At 36.4% G+C, this 17,622-nt stretch overlaps 1 protein-coding gene and 1 non-coding gene across 2 annotated transcripts; one reads left to right on the top strand and one right to left on the bottom strand.

Moving 5' to 3' along the window:
• Positions 1 to 4,997: 4,997 nt before the first annotated feature.
• On the bottom strand, positions 4,998 to 5,552 carry LOC145687153 (uncharacterized). The gene has a single exon (XM_081760613.1). It carries the CDS (start codon positions 5,550 to 5,552, stop codon positions 4,998 to 5,000), a length of 555 nt encoding a protein of 184 aa, XP_081616739.1.
• Positions 5,553 to 12,699: 7,147 nt separating this feature from the next.
• Positions 12,700 to 12,771, top strand: TRNAQ-CUG (transfer RNA glutamine (anticodon CUG)). Its single transcript has one exon. It is a non-coding gene; the product is annotated as a tRNA-Gln (tRNA).
• Positions 12,772 to 17,622: the final 4,851 nt, after the last annotated feature.

The following is a 17,622-nucleotide window of genomic DNA, read 5'->3' as shown; positions in this document are numbered from 1 at the left end:
CCCATTTGCAAATAAAACATTTTATCAAATCAGTTACAAAATATTTTACATTTTATAAAACTTGTCTAATTTCTTCTTAAAATTCCTGATATTTTCACTAAAATCCAAATCTATCTCTTTCTTTGTCGAAATTATTAAATTATACTTCGAACATATTCTTATAAGTGGTGAATTTCTATACATTTCTGTTCTGGCTACCTCACAACAAAATAGATCTCTACTTCTTAAATGATTTTGTTTTACATTAAAACTAATTTTATGTAAAAAGGAACTGTTTTGTATTACTCCATTTATGATTTTATAAAGAAATAGTTGTTCAAAATGTTCTCTCCTGTTAGTTAACGATATAAATTCAAACTCTTTCAATAGTGCAACACACGGTATTTTATTTTCATAGGCAGACATATTGTATTTTTTTAAAATATAACCATCTTAAAAATTTCTTTTGATTTTGTTCGAGCTGTCCCTGGAGAAATTTCTGATATGGATTCCATATAAGAGAGCAATATTCTAACTTTGATCTAACCATAGCATTGTAAATTACAATAATGGTATACAAGTTATGAAAATATTTTGAATTTCTAATTACAAACCCTAATGGTTTATACGCATCTTTTATAATGTTTCGTATATGGTCATGAAATGACAAATTAAAATTCATTGTAACTTCCAGGTCTTTTATTGAATATACTCTTGATATAGCATTACCATTAATTGTATATGTACGTCTTTCATTGTCTGTTTTACTTACATACCTTAAGTAGTAACACTTTCTGAAATTCAATGGGAGGTCATTATCTACACTCCAATTGTATATAGTAGTTACATCATCTTGTAGTAGCAACGTATCTTCGTAACTATTAATTTCTTTATATACTTTGATATCATCAGCATATAGGAGACATTTTGAACTTTTAATTTTGGTCGGAAGGTCGTCTATAAACAACAAGAAAAATAATGGTCCCAAATTGGATCCTTGTGGAACTCCTGAGTTCACATCATATTTAAAAGATTCTACATACTTATATATTACATACTGTTTCCTATTACTAAGATACGAAGCCACAATATTTAACATTTCACTAGACATACCAAAGTTAGAAAGTTTTCGTAATAACATATCATGGTTGATTTTATCAAAAGCTTTAGCAAAATCTATATATATAGTATCCACCTGTTTTTTCTATGAAATGCATCATAAACATCCTGGGTAAAATTTACTAAGTTAGTTAATGTTGATCTACCCGGGCAGAAACCATGTTGGTTTTCAGAAACAAAACATTTGATATGGTTAAAAATACGCATATATATTATTTGCTCTAATATTTTTGCATGTGCACATATTATGCTTACAGGCCTATAATTTTCTACCTTATTTTCTTCTCCCGACTTATAAATTGGACAGACTCTCGTAATTTTCCAGGGACTGGGAAATGATTGTGTCTTCAGGATTAGATTGTAGATTGTACATAAAGGATACATCAATATTTCAGAGCAAGCCTTAAGTACATATGGTGGTATATTGTCAGGTCCACTTGCCCTTTTGGGTTTTAATTTTTTTATTGCTGCTTTATATTCGTCTATCTTTATGGCGTGTAACACTAACGAATTATTTACGTTCATTTTGCTAGATTCACATATGCTGTAATATGCTTTGTTCTCAGAATACATTGACCTAGAAATATGTTGCAAACCATTAGCTGTATTTTTATCATCACATAAATTCTTATTATTTAATGTCATTGGTTGATTTATAGAAGATGACCTTTTTTTTATTTTTAATAAACTTCCAGAATGCCATTGTATCCCCTATAATATTATCTTCCAATTCCCTTACGTACTCTTTATATGCTTGATTCAGCATTATTTTTAATCGTTTCCGGTATTCTTTATACAACATTGTGTTATATTCAGATTGTTTTTTTTTTTTTTGTTTTCTATAATATTCCTTCAGCCTAATAGTATGAAGTATATCCTTATTGAACCAACAGGGAAATGTTTTACTTGAGTTCGTTTTCCTTTTGGGTTATGCTAAAATTTTCTTTTATTGCTTCATTAAACTGCTCTACAGATATATCTACATTATCAATTCTCTCCAGAAATGACCAATCAGTTTCCCGAAATATTTCATACATTTTTAAAAAATCCGCTTTTTGAAAGTTATACCTGTACGCTGAACTATTTTTCGTGTACCGGTAATCGTTACTTTTATGAAAGTTTACTTCGATTATTAATGGAGTATCATGTTCATCTGGTCGAACTATTGGTGAGTTGTCTTTACCCAGACAGCACAATGCACGTACAGTATCCGTATAGTACATGTACAATTGCACGGATACAACATGTGCATCATCTGTATAAATGCACGCCTGTACATGTGATGCACATATACATGCCAGGTTCTATTCAACATCTTCACGTGCACAGAACATGTGCAATGCACACGTACACGTTCTGCACAAGTGATTTACCCCTACCGCGCAGGTGATTTACAAGTAGCACGTATTCGATTTACATGTAGTTCACAGGTGTTTTACATGTAGGACAGCGGTGATTTACACGTAGACACAGGTGATTTACATGTAGCACACAGGTGATTTACACACAGTAACCAGGTGATTTACATGTAGGACAGAGATGATTTACACGTTATCACACAGGTGATTTACACGCAGTACCCAGGTGATTTACATGAAGGACAGATATGATTTACACGTAACATACAGGTGATTTACACGCAGTACCCAGGTGATTTACATGTAGGACAGAGGTGATTTACACATAGCACATAGGTGATTTACACGCAGTACCCAGATGATTTACATGTACGATAGAGGTGATCTGAAGCAGTACCGAGATGACCTACATGTAGTGCACAGGTGATTTCCTCGTAGTACAGAGGTGATGTAAAAGCAAATTCGAGTTTATATATTTGGTGTCTTACGCAGTAACACCATCTATAACTGCAAGAACATCACCTTCAAAGTATATAACAAGTAGCTAATAATTGTCAACGAGAATTTTAGTTTTGGAGTTTATTATTTGCAACGAGCAAAGCTTTAGGTAGTATCTTTGACATGTTTGCCAAGTAACAAATAACGCAACATATTATGCTGTAATAGGTCACGAAAATAATTTTGTAAACCTATGAACTGCCTGACTGTAGTTACATCAGTACAATGCTGCCACCTGTTTATCTTGTATCCTAGCTCAGTGGGTGTTATGGAGTTTTTACAATCATTCAGCTGTTATTCGTCGAAAAGACTCTACCACACCGCCTGGAGGAAAACCGACACCTACTAAAAATGGAGGTTACTTTCTGTTGATGAGAATGAGAGTAAAAGAATGAAAGTAAAAGTATACACTTGCACGGTATTATGGACGTCTCATACACACGTGCAGTAGCCGTGCAAATACCCATGTGCACACAACGGCTTAAGCACCGGTAATTTAAATGTGCTTCATCTACGCAAATGCACATGTGCACATGCACGGCTCAAGCATGGGTTATGCACATGCGCTGCATCCACGCAAAAGCACATGTGTATATAACGGCTACAGCACGGGTTATATAAATGTGTGCTTCATCCATGCAAATGCACATGTGCACATAACGGCTTAAACACGGGTTACGTACGTGCGCTGCATCCATGCAATTGCACAGGCGTATATAACGGCTTAAGCACGGGTTATATAAATATGTGCTTCATCCATGCAAATGCATATGTGCACATAACGGTTTAAGCACGGATTACATACGTACGCTGCATCCATGCAAATGCACATGTGTACATAACGGCTTAAGCACGGGTTATATAAATGTGTGCTTCATCCATGCAAATGCACATGTGAACATAACGGCTTAAGTACGGGTTCTGTACGTGCGCTGCATCCACGCAAATGCATATGTGTACATAACGACTTAAGCACGGGTTACGTACGTGCGCTGCATCCACACAAATACACATGTGTATATAACGGCTACAGCACGGGTTATATAAATGTGTACTTCATCCATGCAAATGCACATGTGCACATAGCGGCTTTAAGCACGGGTTCGGTACTTGTGCTTTATCCACGCAAATGCACATGTGTATGTAACGGCTTAGGCACGGGTTTTGTAAATGTGTACTTTATCCATGCAAATGCACATGTTCACATGCACGACTTAGTCACTGGTTATGTACGTGTGCATAACCCACGTAAATGCACATGTGCACATACACGGGTTATGTATGTGTGCTTCATCCACGCAAATTCACGTGTACGGCTTATGCACGGGTTATGTATGTGTTCATCATCCACATAAATGCACATGTGCAAATGTACGGCTTACGCATGGATAGTGCACATGTGTCGTACACGTACGTGTTGTCTGGGTAGTTACTAAAATATTTTGTCTTAAATTTGCTAAAACTAAATCCAAAGTTCTTCCATTTTTGTTCCTAACATTATTAATCGATCTTAAATTATAAAAATTCATAAAATTATCAAGTGCTCTATAACTTGGTCCTTGAAGATGTAGATCGCATTCGACACCCGTAATTAAAGGAAGATTAAAATCACCTGTTATAATAAAACTACTATTATGAAATGCTACACTATTTTCGAATGAATTGAAAAACTAATATATTCCTCTACCTTAGAGCCTGGAGTAAAATACACATTGACAATATAATAGTATATTCGTTGAAAATTCACCCGTACACAAAGATTTTCTAATTTGTCATTTAGCGTATATCTACAGGTATTATATTTGTTTTTTTTATTGCAATTACAACACCTCCTCCTCTATCTTTAACACCTCTATCCCGTCTATATACTGTATAGTTATTACTAAATAGCTCGCCATCATAAATACTATCATTTAACCATGTTTCTGTTACCAATATAATATCATACTCATTCAAGGACGTATTAGCTAAAAAATAATTTGTTTTCGTCCTTAATCCCCTTACATTCTGATAATAAATTCTGACTTCATTTGTCTCATACATTTAGTACAACTTCTCAATATCTTTAATCGCTTTTATTACAATTACATTATTATCGTTTTGATTTTTCTTTAATTTAATTGATCCAGCATGATCCACCCACAAATATGCAAAATTCCTATCACATTTTAATTTCCTAGCTTGACCAAACAAACTCTTGCGGTAAGGAGTAAGGCTATGATTTATATACACAACTTCACTAGATGAAAAACCCAAATGTCTTGCGTTTAGATTTCTTTTTACCTTTCTCCTTTGTATGAGCCTATCTTTATCCGTTCGCCTCAAAAACCTTACAATAATTCCCCCTGTGCTCTGGTTTGGAAGTTTTTTTAACCTATGACACACGTCGATCATTTCGTTCGTTATTTCCATGTCTAAGGCCCTACCAATGTTTTTTACTGTTTCACACATATCTTCATTAGTCTTTTCAGGTACCCCGTATATTTCCACTGTATTTCTTCTTCCGTATTGATCTAATTCTTCAAGTTTCACCTGTGTGTCTTTCAACTGTTTTTTTAATTGTAAATTTTCTTCCTTTAATGTATCTATTTTCTCCATGCATTTTTGAATTGTTTCAGATTGTTGTTTTATTAAATTAGCACTCTCATCTAGCTTTTCATAATAATAATAATAATAATAATAATAATAATAATAATAATAATAATAATAATAATAATAATAATAATAATAATAATAATAAAGCTATTTTAGTGATACAAATTTTAAAAGCTAGTTATGTTCTATTGCTTGTTATATTGTTTGAAACCCCCCTGAATTCGATTTTTTTAAAGCCAATCAAGTGTGTATCTTACGTACATTCAGCTGCAAATCTGTCTCTCACAATAAATGTTTCACATAAATCACCGATTGCTGAGCGAAACAAGTGTTGCAGATGTAATAGGATTCCTTTCTTCGTATCCCAGCGCTGAAGTCGTATCGAGATTATATTACAAGCAGGAAAAACGGAATGATGACCAGTAAATCTTTCTTATCCAGAAAGCAATCCCGGTTTAAAGTTAAAAAAAGTCAAAGATATACATCATAATGCGCACTAGACTAGAAAGATAAAATAAGAAAAAAACAGTTTGATTTCTTGCATATAGAATTTCGTCCTATTATTTGGAAAATAACCAATTTCCTTGATTTCTTAAAAAGACATAAGTAAATAAATCTAATATAAATAAGATAAAGAATTTGTGTGTGTGTCTGTGTGCGGCCTGCGGACCAGAGGAGTGGATCGAGAGATACCAAAATTTGGTCAGGGGTACCTTGGTCCAGGCTCCAGACTAAGACGAAGTTCTTTCTTTTTTAAATTCGAACCATGGAGGTCTCAGGGGGGCGTTTACCGTGACATGTAAAAGTAGTAGAAAATGACCGATATTAGTGTCGAATTCATAGATTTCGCGGTTGCTGACATCAAATGGTGACACTTCCGTTCGCGAAGGCTTTCAAATTCAGCTACCATTGTATGCGGACCGGGGGGTTACCTATGGGGAGGGTTACAGAGACATGTAAAAATAATCCAAAATGATCGATATTAGTGTCAAACTTATAGTTTTCACTGTCGCTGAGATGAATGCTTATACTCCCACAGACATTGGCTTCCAAACACAGCCCCCATTGGCTAGGAGCCAGAGACGTTTTTTTTTTAAAATCGAAACATTTTGTCTCGGGGGAATTTTACCGCAATATGTAAAATTAGTAGAAAATGAACGGTATATATTTTTTTCCTTTCGTTGTTCAGTTTGTTTACATAGATATTTTATCAGACCCATGCGAAGAATGGGTATTTTAGCTAGTATATAATACATGAAGTATTTGTAGCCGATGATAGGCTTTGTTCATGCGACAGGTTGGTGTATGGTCAGCGCGTCTTTTTTTCAATTATTTCTGATCGATTATCTAGAGCAGTGATTCTCAATCTAATTGGTATCACGACCCTCATTTTATCACATCCTCTTGCCAGTGACCTCCTTATAATTTCAGTTTGTAATAAGCTTGTGTGGGATTTTTAATATACTTATTGCGGACATCTCGCTGTATCCATTTCTGTAATAGCATAATCAAATTTCTTGTATATAGTGAATACAGTAACTTCCCTAAAAGCGAATGGATTAAAACAAAATTTTGTCAGGCCATTCAAATTACAAATATCGAATTCAATCTGTCATAATATCGACTTCTTTCTAGAAAAGAAAAGAAAAGCAAAGCAAAGAAAAATGAAAATAAAAGAAAAAGAATGCCGAACACTTTACGTATTATATTATTAAAACGATGGGAGAATTTGCCCGTGGTCTTTCTTCAGTCATGCTTTGCAATGTGTTGCTCAAGTCCAATAAATAAACGAGGCTCTGAGAATAATAACGGTAGATCATAACCAAAGTTCAATTTGAGAAGAAGATGGCATTATCTCTTACATTCATATGCTCATTTGCACAACGTGTGAATTTTAAAGGTGGGATATGAGAGTACTAGGGATTCTACTTTTCTATTTCTAAGAATCTGTGACATGCTATGACGTGAAGTTAGTTCATGCTATGATCATTATTTTTTAATAACATTTAGTATGCTGAATATAAAACAGATCCTTGTTTTGCTAGGTATATAATAAAAATGATTTAAATGTTCCAAAAAAATAATGTATACCGTATTATACTTGGTACTGTTAGCAATTCTAATCTGCATGATTAGATTGCATTAAAAACAATATTTTTTTCTGTGGGATTCTTATTATGTTATACAATGTTCTTATTTTGTAACGCCAATTCCTAACTAATAGATTTATTCTCACTGAATTCAAGATATGAGTATAATACTACAAAATTCTTTATTTAAAACATAACGTGCAAGAAGCAAACATTCCAACTGATCATTTAAATGATTTCTTTTAAAAAAATAAATAAATAAACAGCATATTTACAAGTGTTTACCAGCACAAAAACCGGTTTTTCAGTTTTGGTTTTTCGGAAAAACGAAACTGTTTTTTGAAAATTCTCAAACAACTGGTTTTTCACCGAAACCGGTTTCGGTTTTCTTTTAAAAAAACAATTTCGGTTTTTCTCCGAAACCGGTTTGTTTTTTTCAAAACCCGGTTCGGTTTTCGCCGAAACCGGATATCGGATTTCTCCAAAACCGGTTCGGTTTTTCACCGGATCCGGTTTCGGTTTTCTTCAAAACCACTTCCTTTTTTTTCCATAATTAGTTCTATTTCAGACAAGAATAGTGTTTCATTCTTCTCCGGAAACCGATCCCGTTTCCACAGAAATAGTTATATGTTTCCCAAGTTTTCACCGAAACCAGTTTCGGTGAAAACCGAACCGATTTTGAAGAAAACCGAAACAGGCTTTGCGGAAAACCGAACTGGTTTTTGGAGAAAACCGAAACCGGTTTCGGTGAAAAATGAACCGGTTTTGAAAAAAAAAACGAAACCAGTTTCGGTAAAAAAAACGAACCAGTTTTTGAAGAAAACCGAAACCTGTTTCAGAGAAAAACAGAACTGTTTGGGGAAATCCAAAAAGTCGGTTTTCTAGAAACCGTTTTTTTAAAAAACCGGTTTTGCCCATCCCTAATATTTACGTATATCAGGGACATTACTACTTCCAAGCCACACACACTGTAGCATTTTCATACTTGCTGAGTTCAAACCGCGGAACATCAAAACACAAATTTTCTCGCAAAGAATGTTAAGAACGATACACCAGTATCTGAAAACGTACCGGGGCTCTGCCCTGGCAGTAAAAAAATTACGAGGGCATTGTCTATGCGCGCCCCGGCTCGACTTCATTCCTGGTCAGCAGTGTATTGTTGAACACTTAACATTATTGCTGTATATTATTTTTAATTTTTCAGGAGCCGCGAAAAACTTAAACTTCTTCTTTAGAAAAATGCGGCGGAAGGGCGTAACTGATTGAGACAAATTTTTCCCGCCAAAAGTACAAAGTGGTCAACTTTTAATACTATCTTCAGAAGCACTAAAGTCAAAGCTTTCTTGGAACAAACTTTCGCAAAACTGTGTTGAAAAAGAAATGAGTAGTAAAGTATAACGTTATACGAATAATTTCAAATTGCTTTCCTTTAAAATTAAAAGCATTCAGATACGCCTTTACCGAAGATGTACAGAGTGTCTCAAAAGTCCTCTGACATAGGGTGACCAGAGTTACAATAAAATGTAAGGGGGAAATTGTCTCTAATTATAACGTTTTCAATCTAAAGTGAATGACTTTTTTTTTAACCGGACGAGCCGTTTGGGCTCTACAGTCTTTATGCGCTCAATGTTAAATGAAAATGCAACGTTGCCATTTACCTGGGGTTGCGGGAAAGAAGGACAGGACAGGAGGTGTACAAACTTTGTAAGAGCATGGTGAATGGGGGCGTGTTTGAAGTGGGGGGCTGGTCATCGACACACTAGCATAACAGACAAGTAACTTCATTCATTATGTTGTGGATTCATGTAAACGGCAACGTTTCATTTTCATTTAACATTGGGCACATAAAGAGTGTACAACACAAACTGCTCGTCCGATTAGAAAAGAAAAATCTTTCACTTTAGATTGAGAACGTCATATTTGGAGACGGTTTCCTCTCTTACATTTTGTTGTAACTCTGATAATAACAGAGTTACTCTAAGTCAGGGGACTTTTGAGACACCCTGTATATAATGTGATGCGCGGAGTGTAACATAATTTACATAGGAGAAACAAGAAAGAAGATTGAAGAAACAAGAAGGCAACACAAGGATGACTTAAGATTGAAAAGGGACAAACACGCAATATATAAGCATCAGAAAGAGACAAACCACAGAACAGGGCGGGAAGGAGCAGACGTCATAGAAGCAGAAAACAGAACTTTGGTGAGAAAATGGAAAGAATCCTGGAAAATCATGAAGGTAGAAGACGAGGTGCTGAATTTTAATGGAGTATTCGCTATAAATAAAGAATGGAAGAGGATTTCATTTAAAGAATAAGAAAGAAAAAGGAAGTAAAAATAAAGAGAACGAATGAATATGGGATCAGCCAAAATGTATGTTTTTAATTGGACATGTGTGCAGCTGAATTAGTGAAAATGGGAAAACACAAATGCTACTTTTTACTGAAAGGGTGGAGCCTAGTAAAAAGTTTATCTCCGGAAAGTAAATAAGAGGTAATCAACTCCCAAGAAGCCAGGAGTGAAAGTCTGATGAAGACATAGTTAGTGTGTTGAATCTGTTACGTGTTTGTGTTTTTTATGTATTTTTATCGCACAACCTTTGCTCAGTGTGTTGTTGTGTTTGGTTTGTCTTTTTTTTTTAAGAATTGGACCTTTGAAACTTTTAAATCATTTAATTAAATCACGAGGTGGTACAAAGACTTGCGTATCGATTTCATTCTCATAATAAGAGGCAATAAATGCCATCCCGCGAAAAACACACATTTCTTATTCTGAAAGATACTACGTAGATCTACAGCTTAACATGGGATCCAAACGACGTGATATCCCATTGAGATTTGAATTTAGGTCTCTTGGTCCGAAGGAACACAAGATAACAATTTAGGAACGGGGAAGTTCTAGGGCTCAACTGCAGATGGCGGGTTAGAATTTTTATATTTCTTCTAATATCATGAAAACGAGATAGATGACCGGTTCAGAAACCAGAAATAACCACACCTGGACTTGATTGTACGATCACGTATCACACAGTTTAACGTCAGTGACGGCTCTTGACAGAAATCACATCGGTAAAAATTAAATTTTATGGTTTCAAGTCTGTTTAGTTTAATGTCCAACGATTATGGTCTTTAGGCTAAAGAAGACAGAATGTTATTGACAATGAATGATTGTAAAGTTAAATTTATGTGCTTTCCCCTCCAGGAATCGAACCCGGGACTACATACATCAAATTCACATGCGCTAGCCACTTTTTTATTATTATTTAACTTTATTCCTCTAATTACCAATATTTGTCCGTAAAGGCCTATCCGGTTGCAATGATGTGAACATATTATCGGGAAGATGACTGAAATTCAGCTCAAACGTAGCAGAGACTATGTATATTCTATATTTCAAAAGCAAATTGTCCTAAAATGGATGCCGAAACAGCCGAAGCAAATAAACCTATAAGCTAGAATATTATACTTGATCAATGCAAGGATGTATATCTACTTTTGGTACACCCTGTATAATAAGGAGATGGTTAATTGAAAGCCTATTGCAAAGATATAGCGAAGAGCTTAAAAACAATGTATAGCACGTAAGGTAAATATGGATAGAACATTGTCAAAAGTCAAGGTTTTTGAGTAAAATCAATAATAAAGTATATGCATCTTCTGCGAATTACCCATGGCACCCCGCTCGGAGGTTCCGTGTTTGAAAATCACATCTGGATTTGGAATCTTCAGACTCGATTTAGCACACAACGTGACTTTTGACCTGATCACCTGGCACAGTCTGGTCTTTATGGCAAACCGTATAGGCCCTTTCACCTGTTTTTACATTTTTTTTACTAAATACGACAAGGAAACGAGCGCATAAATATCGAGAACTGTTAAATTCCATATATGATCTTCCACCGGGAATCGAACCCGAGATCACATGCACCAAAGGTATACGAGGTTGCCAGTAGACCGTCGAGAGGTGTTTTATGGCTTCAAACTAAGAAAAGAAAGTTTCAAAAAGTTTCACAACAATTAGTCCATTTTTAACAATGCGACTTCCCTCAAGAAACACCACTCTTCAACATAAACCATCTGGTTTTTGCTACAGAATTTAAGTTTAATGTTTTACTATAATTAGACAAAATATTAATTTAAAAGCGAAATCAGGTATTTTAAGATTCTCTGTGGATATCAAATTTATAATTCTGGCAAAATGTGTGAAAACTGTGTAGAGCGCGTAAAATTATTAAAACTTTCATAAGAAAAAACAGATTGTCACGGTGCTTTAGAGAGTAAACAAGCTTAGATTTAGTTTCCATATTCTTTTTGCAACAACACGCATGGTGGCGCGCATCACGAAGCTGAATAATTGAATTCTCGACTTGTTTCTTGCCAGGGTTTCTGTGAGTTTGCTGTTGGAAACAGATTTTCGTTCTTCATACGTCGGATGCAGCAATTACGAGATAACTGCTCCAAACAGATTTACAGGTTGCTGCTTTCGGTTGAAAGGAAGCGGAAATTGGGTTGCGATTGAATTCATCTCAGGAACAAGTTTGGAAAAATTGTCAGCAGTCTTTCTCAACAGTATTCAAATTGATTTTCATTTCGCCTCGCATCCTTGCTCAAATTTAGCTCAATATTTTGGCTATTTGCTACAGAAGAGGTAACATCGTCACGAGGGCAGTTAACAAGCTGCTTCGTACTCGAGAGTTCGTGGGTTTGACTCTTGAGAAACTACTTCTACTTCAATATGTTATCTACTAAACCATTTTCTTAAACTCACAACATTACAAAAGGATTCTTCTTCGTTCTTTCCTCAACCATATGTTGCTAGGCAATATGGAAATTTTAAAACTTTTTTTTTTTCTTTGGAAGAGCTGTTTTATACTTTGATAAAATCTCTTCTTCGTAACTGCTTCTAGATATTCTATCTTTGGTCTTTCTCTTCCTGGTTTTCCTTCTGCCTTTCCCTCTATCAACACTGTGATTCAATTGGGGTGCCGAATATGATGGCCAAGCATGCTTTTTTTTTTCTATCATCTTCATGATCTGGTCGTCCTTCATTAGCTTCTGGGGGCGCGGTGGCTCAGTGGTAGAGCGTTCACCTCTGGTGCGTGGGGTCCCTGGTTCGATCCCAGCTCGCGCCATGTGGACTTTGTGGTGGACAAACACCGTGCTCGTGGGTTTTCTCGGGGTTCTCCAGTTTCCTCCCACTTTCTTCATTCCAACATTTCATTCATTTCTTATTATCAACGTCTCCTTTAGCCTAACCGGCATAACCGTGGGACGTTAAAGTTAAAAAATTCATTTCATTTTTCATTAGCTGCCTTTAGTACGTCTTCATTTTTTTTCCTTTCCGTCCATGATATGCTCAGCATTCTGCGCCAACACCACATTTCAAATGCTTCCAGCTTGGATATTTCAGCTTTTCTCAGTGTCCACTCTCTGATTCATAAAGCGGCACGCTCCATATCAGACAAAAAAAAAAAAAAAAAAAATCTTCAAGTTTTACGTTCCACGAATGTGCCGGCTAGGCTAAAGGGGACGGTGATGATGAGAAATGAATGAAATGGTGGAATAAAGAAAGTGGAAGGAAACTGAAGAACCCCGAGAAAACCCAGGCACACGGTGTTTGTCTACCACAAAGTTCACTTGACTCGGGCTGGGATCAAACCCAGGATCCCCGCTCTACCACTGACCAACCGCGGTCCCGCTCCATATCGGAGTATTAATAAATCGTTTCCGAACTCCAACGACACATTTCTTGATGTTAGCAGTTCTCTTTTCCTATTGAATGCTTGTTTAACCTGGGCTACTTACTTCTTGAACTTACGCCTTTTTCACTTCTTCCGTCCGAGGATATTAGACTTCATAAATGAAGGAACGTCTTAACGTCTTCGATTTTCTCTCCTTCTAGACATACAAAGGGAACAAATTAGAATAAAATAATTGCGTATGAAACAGATACTGAACAGTTTAAATATCAACATATATATATAGGATGGACAATTTATCTGGAACATCCGTGATAACGGAGAAACCAGAAGAGTAAGAAAAGTGAAACTTTGCATTAAGCAACTATAAGGAGGGGTACATCGTTTTACGTATTAAACACCACCACCCAGTCCCAGTGTTGCCATCCCAGTATAAAGTTATATTTTTTTCAAACGGCACTACGTCACATTATTATTAATTTCAAGTCAACGTATTAAACGAAAACTTAAAATACTACATTTATTATTCAGTGTTGCAAAGTAAGGATGTTATAATATCACAAAAATACAAAGTTTGGAAGCCCCTCTCACACATACAGCACAAGGGAGATGAACAAGACAATGCATATCGGAAGTACGTTAGTGTTGAATACTAAGGCCATGGTATGATTTGTTTTGAAAGAATAACAACGAAGTTACAAGGGCTTGAAAGTTTGATTTCTTTTCAAAAGCTTTATTTCGAAAAACTGCTCAGATAAGTATCATATCTAGTTACTTCTGTGTTTTGTAATGAATGTGAAAATTATTTTGCCGTTTACAGCACTCCGATATCTCAAACATTTCCGAAGATATGACAAATATTGCTTAACTTTGCAACGCTGCTTAAATCATATAAATTCCAGGGACTTGTTGTAATTACACCTACTAAAAATTATTCGTGGAATGCTACAAATGAGAAAGAAAACAACAATCAGTTTAAATATTGCCCAGAAATACACCATTTTCAGCAGTGTTGCGAACTTTAACAATCTTTATCATATCTCCGGAACGGTTTAAGATATTGAAGTGCTGTAAACGGCAAAATGATTTGTTTGCCAATTGCAAACCACACAAGTAATTAGATATGATACTTACCTAAGCATGTTTTCGAAATAAAGCCTTTCGAAAAAAATTTCAAATATTGAAAACCTTGTAACTTCGTTGCTATTCATTCGAAACAAGTCATACCATGACATAAATATCCAACGTTAAGGTACTTCCGATGTGCATCGTCTTGTCCATCTCCGTTGTGCCGTATGTGTGATAGAGGCTTCCAAATTTTGGATGTTTGTGATATTATAACATCCTTAGTTTGCAACACTCTATAATAAATGTGGTATTTTGAGTTTTCGTTTAATATGTTAATTTGAAATATGTAATAGTCTAACGTAGTGCTATTTGAAAAAAATATATCTTTATACTGGGATGGCAACGCTGTTCACTGGGTGGTGGTGTTTAATACAAAAAACTATGTACCCCTCCTTATAGTTACTTCATGCAAAGTTTCACTTTTCTTGCTCTTCCGGTTTCTCCGTTATCACGGATGTTCCAGATAAATTGTCCACTCTGTATATACATCATACACCGTATACACCATATATGTATACACCATAATCTTTAGAAATTGAAGAGGATATTTATTTATTAAAGGAAAAATGGATTTGGTACAAAGTATCTAATATATTGGCATTGTGGTGTCACATCTTTTCCGCCATGTAACCACCCTTGCGCGCCTTCTTCACGTCCGTTGCTCCGCGGTAATACGAGGGCTATCCAGAAAGTAGATTACGTTTTCGTCTGTGTCCGCTAGGGGCGGGGCTAGCGCGGCCATCTTGGTGTCAGAGCGTTGCGCAGCTCAGTCGGCATCTAGCCGTGCTAGTGAGAGGTTCGTGCTATGCTCCGTTAAGATACTGTGACGGTTTGAAATGTCTGCGTTAATTGAAAATCCCGCGAGCTGCGAGGTGCGTGCAGTAATAAGGTTTCTGACAGCAAAAAACTGTAAACCGATAGAAATCTATCGGCAGCTGTGTGAAGTGTATGGGGACAACATTATCACTGAAGGTGGAGTGCGACAGTGGGTCATAAGATTTAAAAATGGCCGAACCAATGTTCACGACGAAGATCGAAGTGGGAGACCCAGCAAAGTGACTGCCGAACTTGTCGAAAAAGTCGATGTTAAAGTCCGTGAAAATCGAAAGTTCACAATAACGGAACTTTCTTTGAGTTTTCCACAAATTTCGCGAAGTTTGTTGCACGAAATCATCAGCGAAAAGCTTGGTTACCACAAGTTTTGTGCAAGATGGATTCCAAAAATCTTGACAGAGGACCACAAAAATCAGCGAATGGCTGCAGCGTTGCACTTTTTGGACGCCTACAATAAGGATGGTGACTCTTTACTCGATCGCATCGGTACTGGTGACGAAACATGGGTGAAACACGTGAACTGTGAAACGAAATTGCAATCAATGCAGTGGGGGCACACAGGTTCTCCCCAAAAACCCAAGAAATGCATGCAAACAATGTCGGCAAGGAACATGATGGCGACTGTTTTTTGGGACAGAAAAGGTGTGATTTTGGTGGACTTCCTGGAAAGAGGCACTACAATAAACGCTCAAAGGTATTGCCAAACTCTGCAAAACCTCAGAAGAGCAATTCAAAACAAGCGCAGAGGAATGTTGAGCTCTAAGATCTTGTTGATTCACGACAACGCCCGGCCCCAAACGGCAAATGTCACGCGTGAAGTTCTTGAATCTTTTCAGTGGGAGTTGTTTCCTCATCCGCCGTACAGTCCCGACCTGGCACCGAGCGACTTCCACCTATTCCCAGCAATGAAGAAGTGGCTGGCTATGCAGCGTTTTGATGACGACGAACAGCTGCAAGAAGAGGTAACGAAGTGGTTGAAGTCGCAGGCGGCCGAATTTTTCGACGAAGGAATTTCCAAGCTCGTACATCGCTACGATAAATGCCTTAATTTGAATGGTGACTATGTCGAAAAGTAGTATTTGTGTGTGGCTTTCATCTGTATATAATAAAATTTGTTTCCTATACTTTGTTGATTTTTTATTCCAAAACGTAATCTACTTTCTGGATAGCCCTCGTACATTGTTTAGTGGTGATTTCACAAGATTTCTCCTGGGAGGGAATTTCAGTAGACGGGTGTAAATATAATACTGTGAGTAATTTACATTGACTACGTTTGAATATACAGTATATAACATTCTTATTCGTACACATTGTTTTTTCAAACAAAATATTTAATTTCTCCATTAAACTACAATATACTGCTAGCTAATTGTCACATTTGGATACATTAGGGCTTCACAAACTGAAAAACATAGAAAAAATAATTCGTTACAAATTAAATATTAATTAATAAAAACAAACAATGAGAGAAGCCCTGTTTTCGTACAACTTTTCTATTCGTACACGGGCTATTATACCATAAAGAAATAAAAAAAAACTTGGTAAGTCTAATATTTTGTGGCATATCCTTTGTCTCAGTTACTGCTAGACACCGTCTCTTCATGGAGTTTACAAGATTTTTGAACTTTTCGGGGCTTATTTTATTCCACTCAGCTTCCACAACACGTTTAAGTTCCTCTTTTGATTTCACACTATTTTTACGAACCCGTCTTTTCAAATTTGCTCACAAACGTTCAATAGGATTTAAATCGGGGCTTTGAGGCGGAGTTTGCAGCAATTTCGGTACGTTCCAAATCAACCAAGACATGCTGTAAGTCTAGCCTTATGTTTACTGTCATTGTCCTGTTGAAATCTGTAGACAGGGGGCATACCCATTCTTTGCGCACTCTGCTTGGCATTGTTCTTTAATATGTCACAATATACATTAGCATCTATAATGCCATCAATAAACTGGATGGTGCCAACTCCCTTCGATGACATACAGGCCCAAACCATTAGTGACCCACCACCATGTTTAACTGTGGGGAGTGTGTTCATATTATTATTTTCTGTATTTGGTTTTCTCCATACCCTACGTACCCCATCTGACCCAAAAAGGTTTATTTTCGTATCATTGGACCATATAACACTATCCCAAAGTTCTTGATCATTATCACGATGTTCTTCTGCAAATGCAAGGCGCTTCTTGCGATTCTCCTTACTTACATACGGCCTCTTTCGTGCTATTCGACCATGATACCCATGTTTCCACAACACAGGCCGGACAGTTTGGTCACACATCTGCTTCCCGGACACATTTTCCACTAATGGACGTAGTTCGGG

This window comes from Thermobia domestica, chromosome 6 (genome assembly GCF_964235325.1).
Source record: "Thermobia domestica chromosome 6, izTheDome1.hap1.1, whole genome shotgun sequence".
Classification (NCBI taxonomy): domain Eukaryota; kingdom Metazoa; phylum Arthropoda; class Insecta; order Zygentoma; family Lepismatidae; genus Thermobia; species Thermobia domestica.
The sequence above is the reverse complement of the archived record's forward strand: the minus strand, read 5'-3'. Positions and strand labels throughout refer to the sequence as shown.